Source organism: Prinia subflava, unplaced genomic scaffold (assembly GCF_021018805.1).
Source record: "Prinia subflava isolate CZ2003 ecotype Zambia unplaced genomic scaffold, Cam_Psub_1.2 scaffold_67_NEW, whole genome shotgun sequence".
Classification (NCBI taxonomy): domain Eukaryota; kingdom Metazoa; phylum Chordata; class Aves; order Passeriformes; family Cisticolidae; genus Prinia; species Prinia subflava.
In genome coordinates this window covers 200,001-218,560 of record NW_026961074.1, presented here as the reverse complement: position 1 = coordinate 218,560, position 18,560 = coordinate 200,001, and the positions used below count along the sequence as shown (strand labels likewise).

Here is an 18,560-nt window from a genome sequence, read left to right as displayed (position 1 = left end):
GAGGGGACAAGGAGAAAGGACAGGGACAGGGACAGGGATGGGGACAGGGACAGGGACAGGGACAGGGACAGGGACAGGGGACAGGGACAGGGACAGGGGATGGGGACAGGGATGGGGACAGGGACAGGGACAGGGACAGGGACACGGACACGGACACGGACACGGACAGGGAGGGGACAGGGAGAAAGGACAGAGACAGGGACAGGGAGGGGACAGGGAGAGGACAGGGGACAGGGACAAGGACAGGGATGGGGACAGGGGAACAGGGACAGGGAGGGACGGGGACAGGGACAGGGACAGGGAGGGGACAGGGACAGGGACAGGGACAGAGACAAAAAAAAGGGACAGGGGACAGTCCCTGCGCCACCTGCACGGGGCTTGCGGCTCTTCCAGGAACGGGATTTAATTAAAGAAAATTCCAGCTTGATGCAAACACCAGACAGAGAAGAAGTTAAAACATGCAAATGTCGTTTTTTTACTTCATCCAAAGCCAGAGGGAGAGGAGGGAAGAGGGATTGGGGTGGCACAGACGTGGCTCCGTGGGGATTTGGGGGTGACACCTCGGGACAGCGACCCCGAGGGGCGCTCGGAGCCGAGAGAGAGACCCCAGCGGACGCAGGTGAAAATGGGTGAAAACCCTCGGGATTCGGGCAAGCTCAGGGGCACAGCGCCAGCCGGGAGCCCTCGCCCCACACCAGGAACCAGGGGCGGACGCTCTGCCCCTCGAAGGAGGCGGGCCGGAAGGCGAAGATCAGGCTCCGCCGCTCGGCGTCGAAAAAAGCCACCCCGGCCGCCCGCCGCTCGGCGTCGAAAAAAGCCACCCGGCCGCTCTCGTAGTCCAGGGCCACCCGCACCCGGCCGGGGGCGCGGGCGGGGAACAGCGGGATGCGCTCCAGGGAGGTGAGAGCCCAGAACTGGCCCTGGCAGAGCCCCATGGACCACAGCTCCCACTCGGGGCTCCCGGGGGTCCCTGAGCTGTTCCCGGGGGTCCCTGAGCTGCTCCCGGGGGTCCCTGAGCTGTTCCCGGGGGTCCCTTCCTCCATCCCGGGGGTCTCTGTCCCCCTCCCGGTGGTCCCTGCCCCCCTCCCGGTGGTCCCTGCCCCGCTCCCGGGGGTCTCTGCCCCGCTCCCGGGGGTCTCTGCCCCGCTCCCGGTGGTCCCTGCCCCGCTCCCGGGGGTCCCTTCCTCTCTCCCGGGGGTCCCTTCCTCACTCCCAGGGGTCTCTGTCCCCCTCCCGGGGGTCCCAGCCCCACTCCCGGGGGTCCCTTCCTCTATCCCGGGGATCCCAGCCCCACTCCCGGGGGTCTCCCTGGCCACCCCCAGGGCCCAGGACCCCTCTGGGGACACCTGCACGTCCCAGCAGCGCCTCCCGGCCGTGACCCCCTCTCGGCCCAGCACGGAGGGGTCGGTGCCGGGCCCGGTTCCGTCCGCGGCGGGGTCGGTGCCGGCTCCGTCCCCGTCCCCGGGGGGGTCCCGGGGTCTCTCCCAGCTGACGCTGCTCCCGTCGGGGGCCACCAGGAGCTGGGGATGAGCCGTGCTGGGGTCCAGCGTCACCGTCACTGCGCCACAGGGGGATCCGTGGGTGCCGCGCTCCCTCCTTTTGGGGCTTTTCCCCTTAATTTTGGGGCTTTTCCTCTCGTTTTTGGGACTTTCCCCCTCGTTCTGGGGCTTTCCCTCTCGTTTTGGGGCTTTTCCTCTCGTTCTGGAGCTTTTCCCCCCGTTTTGGGGCTTTTCCCCTCGTTTTGGGGCTTTCCCCCCATTTTGGGGCTTTTCCCCTCGTTTGGGGCTTTTCCCCCCATTTTGGGACTTTCCCCCTCGTTCTGGGGCTTTTCCCCCCATTTTGGGGCTTTTCCCCTCGTTTTGGGATTTTTCCCCTCGTTTTGGGACTTTTCCCCCCATTTTGGGGCTTTTCCCCTCGTTTTGGGGCTTTCCCCCTCGTTCCGGGGCTTTTCCCCCCATTTTGGGGCTTTTCCCGTTGTTTGGGTTTTTTTCCCCTCGTTTTGGGGCTTTTCCCCTCGTTTTGGGATTTTTCCCCTCGTTTTGGGGTTTTTCCCCTCATTTCCCACCCTTTTCTCGGGGTCTCCCACCCTCACCCCCAGCCCAGCACTCACTTTTCTCCGGCAGCTCAAACGCCAGGATGTCTGGAAAAAAATGGGAGAAGGGAGAAACGGGCTGATGTAAAATTCAGGGATAAACGGGAACGTCCTGTCCTCGCCGAGAATCGTGATAAGACAATTATCACAGTCAAAAAGCTGATTGCAATTAAAATAATTGCAATGAGACGCAGCATGCGCTCTAAGCAAACAAATACGATTTACGGTTTCACAAGTACATAATAATTATATAATAAACATATAAAAATACTGTTTTATACATAAATAAAATGGATTAAATTCACCGCCTCACCCCCCAGCCTGCTCCCGGTACCTTGGAAGCTCCTCAGCGTCTCCTCCAGGAGAAGATAATCCTCCCTGAAGCCGAGAATTTTCCTTTCCAGCTCTGGGAGAGGCGTCGGGGGCAGCTCGAGGTTTTCCTTTCCGAGGCTGGGGAAGGACGGAAGGGAGAGATGGAGGATCCAGCCCGGAGGGAGCCCGGGAATTCTCTGTGCACACCCAGAGGAGCCCTCAGGGATGGGGATTTGGCCACAAAACCAAAATTTTTGGTCTCTAAATGTGGCCAGACACCGGATCCGACCCCCGATTCCAGCCAGGGCGGGAGGAGGAGCTCAGGAAGCGCCGTCCGTACCTGCCCAAGGTGCCGGTGATGTCCTGGAAGGGAGATAAAGGAGCTCGGTGAATCCCTCAGAAACGTGGGAACACTTAAAGGGATTTTCCGAGCCCAGCCAGCGGGAAAACCGCTGAGGCACCGGGCTGGGGTTGAAGGGACCACCAGAGACCCCCCCGTGCCCCCACAGGTCTGGGCTGCTCCAAACCGCGGTGGCTCCGCACCTGCAGGAAGGTCCTGGCAGGTTGCTGACACTTCTCCTCCAGCTCCTGGACGCGGCTGTCCAGCCGGGAGATCTCCTCGGTCAGGACGGTCACGGTGTCCTCCTGCGCCCTCCCCACGTCGCTCTCCAGGTCCCCCAGCCGGGCCAGGAGGCGACAGCAAAGCTCCTCCAGGGACAGGCGCAGCCCCTGGAACTGCGCCAGGACCCGGCGCCGCTCGGCCCCGGTCTCCTCCTGCGGGGAGCGGGGCTGGGTGGGCAGGGGGGCTCCGAGCCCCTCCCGGAGAGAGACCCCAGCCCCAGGGGCGACCTCCCCCCTCTTTTAACCCATCGGGAGACCCCCGCTCCCCCCGGAGCGTTTACCAAGCACTGCCAGCTCCTCCTCATCTCAGCCTCCCGGCGCTCCAGGAGTTTTTCCCTGGCGTCCTTCAGGGTTTGCAGCCCGGCCTGGATTTGTTCCTGAGCGGAGGGAAAAGGAAGATCCCGTTTCCCCCGGGGGCTGGGGCAGCTCCAAACGCACCCTCAGGGCCGGGGGCGGGAGCGCGGGCAGCTCCCGGTCCAGGGAAATATTCCCGTTCTTTCCAGGAAAACATTCCCCTTCTTTCCAGGGGAACATTCCCGTTCTTTCAGGGAAACATTCCCGTTCTTTCCGGGGAAACATTCCCGTTCTTTCCAGGGAAACATTCCCGTTCTTTCAGGGAAACATTCCCGTTCTTTCAGGGGAAACATTCCCGTTCTTTCCAGGGGAACATTCCCGTTCTTTCCGGGGAAACATTCCCGTTCTTTCCAGGGAAACATTCCCGTTCTTTCCGGGGAAACATTCCCGTTCTTTCCGGGGAAACATTCCCGTTCTTTCCGGGGAAACATTCCCGTTCTTTCCAGGGAAACATTCCCGTTCTTTCCAGGGAAACATTCCCGTTCTTTCCAGGGAAACATTCACGTTCTTTCAGGGAAACATTCCCGTTCTTTCCAGGGAAACATTCCCGTTCTTTCCGGGGAAACATTCCCGTTCTTTCCGGGGAAATATTCCCGTTCCTTGCAGGGAAACATTCCCGTTCTTTGCAGGGAAACATTCCCGTTCTTTCCAGGGGAACATTCCCGTTCTTTCCGGGGAAACATTCCTGTTATTTCCAGGGAAACATTCCCGTTCTTTCAGGGAAACATTCCCGTTCTTTCCAGGGAAACATTCCCGTTCTTTCCGGGGAAACATTCCCGTTCTTTTTGTCCGCGTTCCTGCCTATTTGGGGAGGAGGAGGAGGAGGAGGAGGAGGATGGAGGAGGATGGAGGATGGAGGATGGAGGATGAGGATGAGGAGGAGGAGGAGGAGTAGGATGGAGGAGGAGGAGGAGGAGGAGGAGGAGGAGGATGAGGAGGATGGAGGATGGAGGAGGAGGATGCAAGAGGAGGATGCAGGAGGAGGTGGAGGAGGAGGAGGAGGAGGATGAGGATGAGGAGGAGGAGGAGGAGGAGGAGGATGGAGGAGGACGAGGAGGAGGAGGATGGAGGATGGAGGAGGAGGAGGAGGATGGAGGATGCAGGAGGAGGATGAGGAGAAGGAGGAGGAGGAGGAGGATGAGGATGAGGAGGAGGAGGAGGATGGAGGATGGAGGATGGAGGAGGAGGATGAGGAGGAGGATGAAGACCCCGCTCCCTCCGGGCTCGAAGCAGAAGCAGCGCAGCGTGTCCCGCCCCCCCGCACGGCCCGGGGACACATTCCTGCCCGGAATTCCCGGAATTCCCGTCTCCCAGGTGGAATCCCTCCCTTACCCGGCATTCCCGGACCGCCTCCGGCACCGGCACCACGGTGTGAGCGCGGTGCGCCCGCGACTCGCGGCAGATCGCGCACAGCAGAGCCGCGTCCTCCTTGCAGAAAACCTCCAGCGGCTCGCGGTGCTTCTGGCACCCTTCCTCCTCCTCCTCCTCCTCCTCCTCCTCCTCCTGGCCGCGGCTCAGCCTCCGGGCCAGCTCCAGCAGCCGCGCCAGCTCGGGGCTGGGGCGGAGGCTCCGCCGCGGGGCCGTGTCCCGGCAGCGCGGGCAGGCGAAGGCGGCCGTGGGCCACTCCCAGCAGCGCTCGATGCACGGGCGGCAGAAGTGGTGGCCGCAGTGGATGGACACGGGCTCCCGCAGGACTTCCAGGCACACGGGGCAGGAGGCCTCGGCCGGGAGCGCCTCCATGGCCCCGGAGCCGCCGCTTTCGGGTTTTTTTTTCGGTTTTGTTTTTGGTTGCCTTCCTGCCCCCCGAGGGCGATGCCCAAAATCCGCCCCGTTTTCCCCCTCCGGGCCGGGGGAGGAGTTGCGGGGACGGGCGGGGAGGGGATGGAGGGGAGGGCGATGCCCAAAATCCGCCCCGTTTTCCCCCTCCGGGCCGGGGGAGGAGTTGCGGGGAGGGTGGGCGGGGATGGAGGGGAGGGCGATGCCCAAAATCCGCCCCGTTGTGCCCCCCCGGAGGTCCCGAACCCCCCGGTCCGGGTGGAATTCCGGGGGTCCGGAGCGGGGTCTGGGGAGGGGGAGCCGGGGGTGAGACCCCAGGGAAGGGGGGGGGATCGGGAGCCCCCTCCCACCTCCCGCCTAACCCGATTCCCCCCATCCCAAGGGATTCCCCGGCTCTGATGGGACCCCCGGGGGTCCCCCCAAAAAGGGCTGGGACCCCCCCGCCCCCGTCCCTGAATCTCTCTGGGAGCGCCTCGGCCCCACCCGGGGGGATTTGAGCCCCCGTTCTGAGCGGCCCCTGCGCGGTTTGTCCATCCCATCCCGCCCTTTCTCCTCGGCTGGAAAAGAAAAAAGCTAAAAGAAATTTAAATTCTTCCCCCAACGGACCTAATTTCCAGCCCGAATAATTCCTTGATCTGGCTGATGCCTTGAAAGCAAGACCGGCGAAAAAAAACCCAGCCCGTTTCCTGGGCTGTGTTTCGATTTTTAAATATTGCTTATCTAGATTGTTTTAATGTAGATTTTAAAATTAAATCAAAATTAAATCAGATTTTTAAAAATATGGATTTTAAAATTCTGGATTTCCTAAATTTCTGATTTATTACAATCGGATTTTTTTAATTTGGATTTTTTTTAAAAATAAATTAAATTTAGATTTAAGAAATTTTTATTGAGGCAATTTTTTCGAGAAAAGGAGTCAGGTTGCTCCCAGCCCTGGATCCGCCCGCACCTTGAAGCAAAGGAGCGAGATCCTGCAGAAAACTTCGGGTTCCTGATTTTCTTTTCCTCTGGCTCCGATCAAATCTTTCCTTTCTGTTCAACCGGAGCCTTCAGCTCCCTCCTGAGCCTACGGGCGGCGAGAATTCATCGTTAATCACTTGATTAACGGTGATTACACGCGGTTAATCAAGGAGGGAAATCGCTTGGAAAAGGGGATTTTGATCCATCCCAGCTCCCCGCACGTCTCACCCCCCATAAATCAACCTTAGCCCAGATTAAAAACAAAAAAACACCCAAAAAAGGTGTTTTAAGCACGAAGCCGCCCCCCAGGTTTCAGTCTGAATGTTCCGAGCACCGGAAACCCGGAACCCCAAAAAAAACTCCCCCACAGAATTAACGGCGGAGGAGTTTTTGACCGATTTCCTCAAAAAAAAAAAAAAAAAGAAAAAAAAAGAAAAAAAAGAAAAGAAAAGAAAAAAAAAGAAAAAAAAAAGAAAAAAAAGAAAAAAGAAAAAAAAAAAGAAAAAAAGCAAAAAAAGAAAAAAAGCAAAAAAGCACAATTTTAATTTTAATTTTAATTTTAATTTTAATTTTAATTTTAATTTTAATTTCGGTACCAGAGAGTTCCGGTGGCTCCTGCACATGAGGAGCTCCAGAGTTTGCGCTGCTGGTCCGGGGGACTCTTGGAAGAAAAGGAAAGTTAAAATTAGAGTTAAAATTAGGAGCGTCTGTGGTGAGCGGCTCAGCCCCGGCCCGTGAGAGAAACGATTTCCTGTGTAAAAGGAGAAGTGAAAGGAACAATGAAAGTATTTTTAATAAAGATATTTATAGCTGAGTGCACTGGTGGGGGGCGTTGGAGTCGGGAATTCGGAATGCTGAACAGGAATTGCTCCAAGCTCTGTCCCCACGGCCAGGGGGAATAAACTAGGAGTGAATAAATTAAATAGGCACGTAAATTAAATTTATCGATTAGTAAATTTAAAAGAAATACATTGAAAGCCGTGAAACCAGGCTGGTTCCTGGCTCGGACCCCGAGGGAGCCTCGGGGCAGCCCCTCCCTTTTCCCGGGTGTTTTTTGGGGGAAAAGGGAGCGGAAACAGGACCGGAGGATCCCAGCCCAGGCGGTGATAAAAGAACTTTAATTTCCGTTTAATCTCCTTCCAGCCCCCTGGTGGGGAGGGGGATTCTCTGTCGCTCTGCGGCTCGGCTGCGGCGATCCGGTGCCAAACGTGGAGCCAAAAAAACCCGTGCCAAACCCGGTATCAGACCCGGTGCCAAAAAAAACCCCGTGCCAAACCCGGTATCAGACCGGGTGCCAAAACCGGTATCAAACCCGGTGCCAAACCCGATATCAGCCCCGTGCCAAACCCGGTATCAGCCCCGTGCCAAACCCGGTATCAGCCCCGTGCCAAGCCCGGTATCAGCCCCGTGCCAAGCCCGGTATCAGCCCCGTGCCAAACCGGTATCAGACCCGGTGCCAAACCCGATATCAGACCCCTCCGTGCCAAACTCGGTATCAGCCCCGTGCCAAACCCGGTATCAGCCCCGTGCCAAACCCGGTATCAGAGCTGGTGCCAAAACCGGTATCAAACCCGGTGCCAAAAAACCCCCGTGCCAAACTCGGTATCAGACCAGGTGCTAAAGAACCCCCGTGCCAAACCCCGTGCCAAACCCGGTATCAGCCCCGTGCCAAAGAATCCCGTGCCAAACCCGGTATCAGCCCGTGCCAAACCCGGTATCAGACCCGGTGCCAAACCCGATATCAGACCAGGTGCTAAAGAACCCCCGTGCCAAATCCGGTGCCAAAACGGTATCAGACCCGGTGCCAAACCCGGTATCAGCCCCGTGCCAAACCCGGTATCAGAGCTGGTGCCAAACCCGGTATCAGACCCGGTGCTAAAGAACCCTGTGCCAAACCCCGTGCCAAAACCGGTATCAAACCCGGTGCCAAAAAACCCCCGTGCCAAACCCGGTATCAGCCCCGTGCCAAGCCCGGTATCAGACCCGTGCCAAACCCGGTATCAGACCGGTGCCAAAAAAACCCCGTGCCAAACCCGGTATCAGACCCGGTGCCAAAAAAACCCCGTGCCAAACCCGGTATCAGACCCGGTGCCAAAAAACCCCCCATGCCAAACTCGGTATCAGACCGGGTGCTAAAGAACCCTGTGCCAAACCCCGTGCCAAATCCGGTATCAGCCCCGTGCCAAACTCGGTATCAGCCCCGTGCCAAGCCCGGTATCAGACCGGGTGCTAAAGAACCCCGTGCCAAATCCGGTGCCAAACCCGGTATCAGACCCGGTGCAAAACCGGTATCAAACCCGGTGCCAAAAAACCCCCGTGCCAAACTCGGTATCAGACCGGGTGCTAAAGAACCCTGTGCCAAACCCCGTGCCAAACCCGGTATCAGCCCCGTGCCAAACCCGGTATCAGCCCCGTGCCAAACCCGGTATCAGCCCCGTGCCAAACCGGTATCAGCCCCGTGCCAAACACCCCCGCGCCACACCCGGCGCCAAACGCGCTTCGTCTCAGCAGCGAGACCGCTCCGCTCTCGCTTTCAGCTCCCCGGGCCGAGGCACCTGCAGGAAGCGGAGCAGCCGGAGGGGGCCAGAAAGAGAAACCGCCCCGGTCCCGGCCCCTGCCCCGGCCCCGCCCCGGCCCCGGCCCCGGCCCCGGCCCGGCCATGGCCGAGCGCGGCCCCGCGGGGCAGCTCCGCGCCGAAGCCTCCTGCTCGCTGTGCCTCGGCCTCTTCCAGGAGCCCGTGTCCATCCACTGCGGCCACAACTTCTGCCGGGGCTGCATCGGAGCGCTGCTGGCAGAGCTCCCGGGAGAGCTTCCCGTGCCCGCGCTGCCGGGAGACGGCGCCGGAGCCCGGCCTGAGACCCAACCGGGAGCTGGCGGGGATCATCCGCATCGCGCAGCGCCTCAGCCTGAGGGGGGGCTCCGGGGCAGGGCAGCGGCTCTGCCGAAAGCACGGGCAGGCGCTGAAGCTGTTCTGCGAGGAGGAGCAGAGCCCGGTGTGCCGCGTGTGCCGCGAGTCCCCGGAGCACCGGCTCCACGCCGCCGTGCCCATCGAGGAGGCGGCGCAGGAGCACAAGGTGCGAGGGGAGGAGGAGGAGGAGGAGGAGGAGGAAGGGGAGGCTTCGGGGGGGGGTCAGATCCTGGGGTCCATTGGGGTCAGATCCTGGGGTCCATCGGGATCATCTCCTGGGGTTCATGGGGGTCAGATCCTGGGGTCCACGGGGGTCAGATCCTGGGGTCCATTGGGGTCAGATCCTGGGGTTCACAGGGATCATCTCCTGGGGTCCATGGGGGTCAGATCCTGGGATCCACGGGGGTCAGATCCTGGGGTCCACGGGGGTCAGATCCTGGGGTCCATTGGGGTCAGATCCTGGGGTCCATTGGGGTCAGATACTGGGGTTCATGGGGGGTCAGATCCTGGGGTCCATTGGGGTCAGATCCTGGGGTCCATTGGGGTCAGATCCTGGGGTTCACAGGGATCATCTCCTGGGGTCCATTGGGGTCAGATCCTGGGGTTCACAGGGATCATCTCCTGGGGTCCATTGGGGTCATCTCCTGGGGTTCATGGGGGTCAGATCCTGGGGTCCATCGAGGTCAGATCCTGGGGTCCATCGGGGTCAGATCCTGGGGTCCATTGGGGTCAGATCCTGGGGTCCATTGGGGTCAGATCCTGGGGGTCCACGGGGATCAGATCCTGGAGTCCATCGGGGTCATCTCCTGGGGTCCACGGGGATCAGATCCTGGGGTCCATTGGGGTCAGATCCTGGGGTCCACGGGGATCAGATCCTGGAGTCCATCGGGGTCATCTCCTGGGGTCCACGGGGATCAGATCCTGGGGTCCATTGGGGTCATCTCCTGGGGTCCATGGGGGTCATCTCCTGGGGTCCACGGGGGTCAGATCCTGGGGTCCATTGGGGTCAGATCCTGGGGTCCATTGGGGTCAGATCCTGGGGTTCATGGGGGTCAGATCCTGGGGTCCATTGGGGTCAGATCCTGGGGTCCACGGGGATCAGATCCTGGAGTCCATCGGGGTCATCTCCTGGGGTCCACGGGGATCAGATCCTGGGGTCCACGGGGGTCAGATCCTGGGGTCCATTGGGGTCAGATCCTGGGGTCCATTGGGGTCAGATCCTGGGGTTCATGGGGGTCAGATCCTGGGGTCCATTGGGGTCAGATCCTGGGGTCCATTGGGGTCAGATCCTGGGGTTCACAGGGATCATCTCCTGGGGTCCATTGGGGTCAGATCCTGGGGTTCACAGGGATCATCTCCTGGGGTCCATTGGGGTCAGATCCTGGGGTTCACAGGGATCATCTCCTGGGGTCCATTTGGATCAGATCCTGGGGTTCACAGGGATCATCTCCTGGGGTTCATGGGGGTCAGATCCTGGGGTTCACAGGGATCAGATCCTGGGGTTCACAGGGATCATCTCCTGGGGTCCATGGGGGTCAGATCCTGGGGTTCACAGGGATCATCTCCTGGGGTCCATTGGGGTCAGATCCTGGGGTTCACAGGGATCAGATCCTGGGGTTCACAGGGATCATCTCCTGGGGTCCATGGGGGTCAGATCCTGGGGTTCACAGGGATCATCTCCTGGGGTCCATCGGGATCAGGTCCTGGAGCCTGCGGGGGTCGCGGGTGAGCGCGGGTGAGCGCTGTTTTCCTTGCCAAGGGCTGGATTCCCGCGCCTTCCCCTGCTGTCCCCGTCCCGTTGGGTGACGGTCACGGCCACTCCCGGCATCGCCGGCTCCGGTGTTTCTCCTCCGCTCAGGAGAAGCTCCAGGCTCACGCTCAGATCCTCAAGGACAGGAGGGAAAAGCTGCAGGGGCTGAAGGCGGCGGAGGAAGGGAAAAGCCTGGACTTGCTCGTGAGTGACCCTTCCCTCCCCTCCATGGATGTGGCGGCGCTCCTGGGCTGCCCGCGCCCCTCGCCGCCCTCACGGGGAAGGATTTCTGAACCCAAACCTGGATTTTTCCAGGTTCTCTCGGATCTTTGCCTCCCTCTCTGTGCTCACAAGCGGGGCACAATCCCAGGTTCCGCCTATGAAATAGGCAGAAAACGGGAATGGCCCGATCGCAGCTTTTTTAACCTCGTTTTTCCCCTTTCCCTGCTTTATTTTGCATCTTCCCTTTTATAAAGGTCCGGAGCCTTTTGGGTGCAAAGTTTAATGGGAAAACGCTTTGCCGGCAATCCGCACCTAGAAATGGGAAAAAAAGAAAAAAGAAAAAAAGGGAAAAAAAAGAAAAAAAAAGGAAAAAAAGAAAAAGAAAAAAAAAAGGAATAAAAAAAAAGGAAAAAAAGGGAAAAGGGGGGAAAAAAGGGAAAAAAAAAAAAAAGAGAGAGAGAGAAAGATCCTCGCGATTCTCCCCAGGCTTTGCAAAACTCCCATGCTCGGAGTTTCTGGCGGTGCCAAACCCCCCTCCAGTGCCCCGTGCTGGCGTTTCCCCCCTCGCCTGGCGCTGCGCAGCCCCCGGTGCCCGTTCCCGTTGTTCCCGTTGTTCCCGCTGTTCCCGTTGTTCCCGTTGTTCCCGTTGTTCCCGCTGTTCCCGTTGTTCCCGTTGTTCCCGTTGCTGTTCCCGTTGTTCCGTTGTTCCCGTTGCTGTTCCCGTTGCTGTTCCCGTTGTTGTTCCCGTTGCTGTTCCCGTTGTTCCCGTTGTTCCCGCTGTTCCCGTTGTTCCCGCTGTTCCCGCTGTTCCCGCTGTTCCCGTTGTTCCGTTGTTCCCGTTGTTGTTCCCGTTGTTCCCGTTGCTGTTCCCGTTGCTGTTCCCGTTGTTGTTCCCGCTGTTCCCGCTGTTCCGTTGTTCCCGCTGTTCCCGTTGTTGTTCCCGTTGTTCCCGTTGCTGTTCCCGTTGTTGTTCCCGTTGCTGTTCCCGTTGCTGTTCCCGTTGTTCCCGTTGCTGTTCCCGCTGTTCCCGTTGTTGTTCCCGTTGTTCCCGCTGTTCCCATTGTTCCCGTTGCTGTTCCCGTTGTTCCCGCTGTTCCCGTTGTTGTTCCCGTTGTTCCGTTGTTCCCGCTGTTCCCGTTGCTGTTCCCGTTGCTGTTCCCGTTGCTGTTCCCGTTGTTCTGTTGTTCCCGCTGTTCCCGTTGTTCCCGTTGCTGTTCCCGTTGCTATTCCCGTTGTTGTTCCCGTTGCTGTTCCCGTTGTTCCCGTTGCTGTTCCCGTTGCTGTTCCCGTTGTTCCCGTTGCTGTTCCCGTTGTTCCCGCTGTTCCCGTTGTTGTTCCCGTTGTTCCCGCTGTTCCCATTGTTCCCGTTGTTCCCGTTGCTGTTCCCGTTGCTGTTCCCGTTGCTGTTCCCGTTGTTGTTCCCGCTGTTCCCGTTGCTGTTCCCGCTGTTCCCGTTGCTGTTCCCGCTGTTCCCGTTGCTGTTCCCGTTGTTCCGTTGTTCCCGCTGTTCCCGTTGCTGTTCCCGTTGCTGTTCCCGTTGCTGTTCCCGTTGTTCCCGTTGCTGTTCCCGTTGTTCCCGTTGCTGTTCCCGTTGTTGTTCCCGTTGCTGTTCCCGTTGCTGTTCCCGTTGCTGTTCCCGTTGCTGTTCCCGTTGTTCCCGTTGCTGTTCCCGTTGCTGTTCCCGTTGTTCCCGTTGCTGTTCCCGATGCAGGAGCGGGTGGATGCGGAGCGCCGGAAGGTCCGGGCGCGGCTGAAGGAGCTGCAGCAGCTCCTGGAGGAGCAGGAGCGGCTCCTCCTGGGCCGCCTGGCCGAGCTGGACCGGGAGATCGTGCGGAGGCAGGAGGGCACCATCAGCAGCCTCTCGGAGCAGATCTCGTCCCTGGGCCGGCAGCTGCAGGAGCTGGAGGACAAATGCCAGCAGCCGCCCTGGGAGCTCCTGCAGGTGAGACCTCGGGGGCAGGTGAGACCTCGGGGCCACCGAATCAATCCCGAACCAAACAGAACCCCAGGAGTGCGGTTTGGGTAGGGAGAGGCCTCACAGAGCACAACAGGGACCCCGGGCCAATTTCTCCAATTCCCATCCAACCCGGAGATACAAAAACTCCTTTTAAAACCCATTTTCCCCCCTAAATTATTCACCAAGTCATGGCAGCTGCCCACTGGGGTGTCTGGGTCACCCCCAGGGCCCCGCTGGGGCTCGCTGGGGTTCACCTGCCCACACCAACACCCCCAGAAATGGTCTGGCTCCTTTGCCCTCAGCAGGAAACCCCCAGCGCTCCCCTGGTCCGGAGGTTGTCCCCAAAGTCCCCACCTGAGCCCACCTGGGCTTGGCTTCACCCTGCTTCGATAACGAAATAATCAAATATCCAAAAATCCAAACGTTCAAATGTCTGAATATTCAAATACCCAAACGTTTAGACATTCAAGCAGTCACGTATTCAAACGAGCCGGGGTTTTCATCAGCAGCCGCCACGCCCGTCCTGGGAGCGGGGATGGTGCTGATAACCCTCGTTAAAGCTGCCAGGACCTCGCCCGAATTCCCGCAGATCCAGAATCCCTCGTTTGAGCCGAGCAGGGCCCCGGGGGTCACCCCACAGCCCCTCTGACCCCTCTGTCTCTCCCCGCAGGACAGCAGAGACCTCCTGAGCAGGTTTGTGGCTCCTCTCCTGCCTTCCTGCCACCTCCTTGTCGTTTGTCCCCGTGGCTGGTGGGCTCCAAAGCCCCAACAATCCGTGGCCTGCATGCCAGGGACGTGCAGGACACAAACAGGACACCACAAAAGTCCAGTTAGGATGTTTGGGGACCAGGGTCAGGTACCCCCAGTTCTGCTGCAGCTGCTCTCTGATCCATGGAAACCTCCCTGCTCCTGGAGCTTTTCCTTCACAGCCCAGGGAGCCAACAGCTCAAAGTGTTAAATCCCAAGGGAATCCTCCACCCTTTAACAGACCTGCTCGTGCCCCCTTCGGGTTGGGGGGTGGGAAGGAGGGGAGTGGTCAAGGAAAGTCATTTTTATTCCCTGATTTCCTCTGGTACAAAATGTTCACCATGCAGAGACTCCTCAGCCATGGCTGGCTCAGCAAACGTTCCCCAGGAGCTCCTTGATGAGGGGCAGATCCCAAAAACCTCCTGGAGATGCCAAACCCCAAAAGGAACTGAGTTATAAAATTGTGGAACCTTGGGAGTTATAAAATTGTGGAAACTTGGAATGATTTGGGTTGGGAGGGGCCTTCCAGATCCCCCCAGGGGCTCTCCAGTCCCACCATTCCACATTTCTGTGGAGAAAAACCTTCTCCTTCTTTCCAGGCTGGAGGAGCAGAGTGCTCCGGAGGCAGTGGAGGCTTCACCAGGGCTGGCAGAGGAACCCACGGGGCCGCCCCAGGAAAGCGCCACCCTCAGGGAGATGCTGAAGGAGTTCCAAGGTACGGCAGGACCGGGGAAGGGGGTGGGAAGCACCTTTGGAAATCACCCCCCAAAGGTGAAAATCCCAGATACTTCCACCTAAGAAAGGACAGGGACACCCCGTAATGACCAGCAAACCCCCCACACTCCAGACCCTCATTTTTGCCCCAAACTCCCTTTTTTGGCTTTTCCACTCTCCCAACCCCGCACATCAAACCGCCCCAGGGCGGGGAGGGAGGACGGGCCGAGCGCAGCCCCGAAGCTCCGCAGGGGCAGAGCCGGGCGTGGCAGCCGTGCCCTCCCTCCGCAGCGAGCCTGACCCTGGATCCCGACACCGCCCACCCCCGGCTGGCCCTGTCCGAGGACGGCAAGAGCGTGCGCTGGGGGGACACCCGCGGGACCGTCCCCGACCACCCCAAACGCTTCGACTCCTCCCGCTGCGTGCTGGGCCGGGAGGGCTTCGGCTCCGGCCGGCACTACTGGGAGGTTCGGGTGGGCCGGGGGGCGGCCTGGGCGGTCGGCGTGGCCAAGGAGTCCGTGCCCAGGAAGGGCCGGGTCAGCATCAAGCCCGAGGTGGGCATCTGGGCCGTGGGGCAGTGCGGGAGCCAGTGCCAGGCTCTCACCTCCCCCGCCGTCCCCATCCGCCTGCCCGAAGCCCCCGAGGTGGTCGGGGTCTACCTGGACTACGAGGCCGGGCGGGTGGCGTTCTTCGACTGCCGGAGGGGGGTCCCGATGTTCGCGTACCCCCCGGCGTCCTTCGGCGGGGAGCGGCTCCTGCCCCTGCTCTGCCTGGGCAGGGGGTGTCGCTTCACGCTGTCCCCCTGCGCGCCCCCCGGGGTGGGGCCCTCGCCTGGGGGGGCTCGGGGTGGGAATTTCCCCTTTTTCCATCATTTCTGACCACGAGAAGCCGCGGTTGGTTCAGAGAAACGCTGATTCGAGGGCTGGGAGAGGCTTTCTGTGCCAGGGCGGTGATGGGGAGGAGGATGAGAGGGGGGAAAAATACGGAAAATAAAGGAAAATCGGACAAAGAATGGGAATAATTGGGGCGATCAGAACGATCTGCTGGCACCTGGGGCCACCTGAGACATTTCCTGGGACCTGGACATGTGGATGCCTGCACATCTGGGGTCCACCAGCATCATCTCCTGGGTCCGCCAGAGGCTTTTCCTGGAGCTTGGACACCTGATGGGGTCAAATCCTGGGGTCCATGGGGGTCATCTCCTGGGGTCCATGGGGGTCAGATCCTGGGGTTCACAGGGATCTCCTGGGGTCCATGGGGGTCAGATCCTGGGGTTCACAGGGATCTCCTGGGGTCCATGGGGGTCAGATCCTGGGGTTCACAGGGATCTCCTGGGGTCCATGGGGGTCAGATCCTGGGGTTCACAGGGATCTCCTGGGGTCCATGGGGGTCAGATCCTGGGGTTCACAGGGATCATCTCCTGGGGCCCATGGGGATCAGATCCTGGGGTTCACAGGGATCATCTCCTGGGGTCCATGGGGATCAGATCCTGGAGTCCATCGGGATCATCTCCTGGGGTCCATGGGGGCCAGATCCTGGGGTTCACAGGGATCATCTCCTGGGGTCCATCGGGATCACATCCTGGAGTCTGTGGGGGTCGCGTGCTGGGGTATATCCGAGTCAGGATCCCATTCTGGGATGCGTCGGGATCAAGCCCTGGGATCCACTTGGATCACGTCCAGAACCCCAATCGGGGACAGGATCAAATCCTGGGATCCACTTGGGTCACGTCCCGAACCCTATCGGGAGCGGGATCAAATCCTGGGATCCACTTGGATCACGTTCCGAACCCCATCGGGAGCGGGATCAAATCCTGGGATCCACTTGGATCACGTTCCGAACCCCATCGGGAGCAGGATCAAATCCTGGGATCCACTTGGGTCACGTTCCGAACCCCATCGGGGACGGGATCAAATCCTGGGATCCACTTGGATCACGTCCCAAACCCCATCGGGGATGGGATCAAATCCTGGGATCCACTTGGGTCACGTCCAGAACCCCAATCGGGGACGGGATCAAATCCTGGGATCCACTTGGGTCACGTCCCGAACCCCATCGGGGAGGGGATCAAATCCTGGGATCCACTTGGATCACGTCCCGAACCCCATCGGGAGCAGGATCAAGTCCTGGGATCCACTTGGATCACGTCCCGAACCCCATCGGGGACAGGATCAAATCCCGGGATCCACTTGGGTCACATCCCGAACCCCATCGGGAGCAGGATCAAATCCTGGGATCCACTTGGATCACGTCCCGAACCCCATCGGGAGCGGGATCAAATCCTGGGATCCACTTGGATCACGTTCCGAACCCCATCGGGGACAGGATCAAATCCTGGGATCCACTTGGGTCACGTCCCGAACCCCATCGGGAGCGGGATCAAATCCGGGGATCCATCGAGCTCACCCCTGTGGACCGGAGCGGCCCGAGGGCTGCCCCCATCGCTTCCCTGGTGGTCTAGTGGTTAGGATTCGGCGCTCTCACCGCCGCGGCCCGGGTTCGATTCCCGGTCAGGGAACAACATCTTTTTTCCGCTACATTTAATTTTCTTTTTTGAAAATCTTATCCATATTTAAACATCTAAGCCCCCAAACACCCCTTTTCCTACTCTTCTTGCGCCTCTCCTTTCCCCCTTCCACCTCCCCCAGCGCCTTCTGTTATTGAGCAATAAATAAACAAATTAAAAAGCAATAACTCTAATTGCTTTTTTTATTACGTTTATGTGAAAAGCATTTAGCGGCTGTGCTGGAATGAAATCATGGCGATTATTGAGGGGTTCACCGTTTATTATGCATCGGGATTATTTACAGGGAGTAACCGTTTCGACAGGGAGCAGGATTTTTAAAAGGACAATAATAGGGAAAAGGGGGAAAAATGATAAAGGAGCAATGGTTTCAAAACCGGAATAATAATTATTATTTTAATAATAAAATAATATTATGTCAATTTTTTTATTAATAATTTTTATTAATAAAAAATTATTTTATTAAAAAAAAAGGAACGAATGCTTTTAAAAAGGGAAATAATACTTGGAAAAGGAATAGCAGTTTTAGAAAGGGAAAATTATTATTTAGATGCAGATTAATGCTTTGAAAAGGGGAATAATGACTGGAAGGGAAGCAACAACTTAAAACCGGAAATATTAATTTATAAAGGAACGATAATTTGAAAAGCAGCAGGGAAAAAGGGATTTTTTTTGTGGAATTTCTCAAAAAGCCAGCCCTGTCAGGAGTGGGATTTGAACCCACGCCTCCATGAGGAGACCAGAATTCCCGAGGGAAGGAGGATCCTTGAGTCTGGCGCCTTAGACCACTCGGCCATCCTGACGGCGGCGATTTGGGGCAAAACGGAGCAAAACGGGGATTTAAAAATCAGACTTTGCTGGGCTTTTCATTTTGTGGGGGAGAACTTTTTGGTTTAAATTTGTGTGATGTTTTAATTTGTCTGTTGCTTTGTGGGTGTTTAAAATACATAAGGGATAATTATTAAAAAGATATAATAATAATGGTTGTTAAAAGTAAATAGAAATAAGAATAATGAGAGGAAATAATATTTTTAAAAGGAATAGCAACTGAGGGGAAAAGAATTTCAGAATGGAATAATGATTTCTGAAAAGAACAATCATTCTCACAGAATAAAAATAGGAAAACCCGGGAGAAAAAGGGATATAAAAGGGGATATATACATATTTTTAAATATATATATTTAAATATATATAAAGATACATATTTTATATATAAATATATAAAAGGATATAGAATAGAATAGAATAGAATAGAATAGAATAGAATAGAATAGAATAGAATAGAATAGAATAGAATAGAATAATTATTATATATATAACACTAGTAGTATTATTTTAAAAGGAACCACGACGATGGCAATTAATGCTATTATTATTATTATATTTTAAAGGAACGATAATTTACGAAGTAAAAGGTATTTAGAAAAAGAATAATAATCTCAAAAGGGAGGAATGACTTTAAGAAGCATGAAATAATAAAACCTGGAATAATATTTTTTAAAGAAGTAATAAAAAAATAGGGAATGATAAGGGAAGAATAATAACTTTTAAATAAAAATAATTGAGGAATTATAATAGTTTTTAAAACTGCGATAAATAAGGAGGAAAAACATCAGATTTGGG

The 18,560-nt window shown here is 57.2% G+C and overlaps 2 protein-coding genes and 2 non-coding genes across 4 annotated transcripts; 2 read left to right on the top strand and 2 right to left on the bottom strand.

Annotated features, from left to right (window-relative positions):
• Nucleotides 1–475: 475 nt before the first annotated feature.
• On the bottom strand, nt 476–5,236 carry LOC134546382 (E3 ubiquitin-protein ligase TRIM7-like). Its single transcript, XM_063389185.1, has 8 exons — nt 4,712–5,236; nt 3,307–3,402; nt 2,948–3,178; nt 2,745–2,767; nt 2,427–2,542; nt 2,111–2,140; nt 1,253–1,558; nt 476–970 (listed from the first exon to the last, which is right to left on the bottom strand). Exons 1-8 carry the CDS (start codon nt 5,117–5,119, stop codon nt 657–659), a joined length of 1,524 nt encoding a protein of 507 aa, XP_063245255.1. The 5' UTR covers nt 5,120–5,236; the 3' UTR covers nt 476–656.
• A 3,521-nt stretch (nt 5,237–8,757) lies between these two features.
• LOC134546377 (E3 ubiquitin-protein ligase TRIM39-like) lies at nt 8,758–15,392 on the top strand. The gene is given in 7 exon segments (XM_063389181.1): nt 8,758–8,894; nt 8,896–9,189; nt 10,882–10,977; nt 12,707–12,937; nt 13,623–13,645; nt 14,299–14,414; nt 14,705–15,392. Coding segments are annotated over 7 exon segments (1,467 nt in total). The 5' UTR covers nt 8,758–8,774; the 3' UTR covers nt 15,292–15,392.
• Nucleotides 15,393–16,859: 1,467 nt separating this feature from the next.
• On the top strand, nt 16,860–16,931 carry TRNAE-CUC (transfer RNA glutamic acid (anticodon CUC)). Its single transcript has one exon. It is a non-coding gene; the product is annotated as a tRNA-Glu (tRNA).
• A 705-nt stretch (nt 16,932–17,636) lies between these two features.
• Nucleotides 17,637–17,740, bottom strand: TRNAL-CAA (transfer RNA leucine (anticodon CAA)). Its single transcript has 2 exons — nt 17,703–17,740; nt 17,637–17,682 (listed from the first exon to the last, which is right to left on the bottom strand). It is a non-coding gene; the product is annotated as a tRNA-Leu (tRNA).
• Between the last annotated feature and the right edge of the window lie 820 nt (nt 17,741–18,560).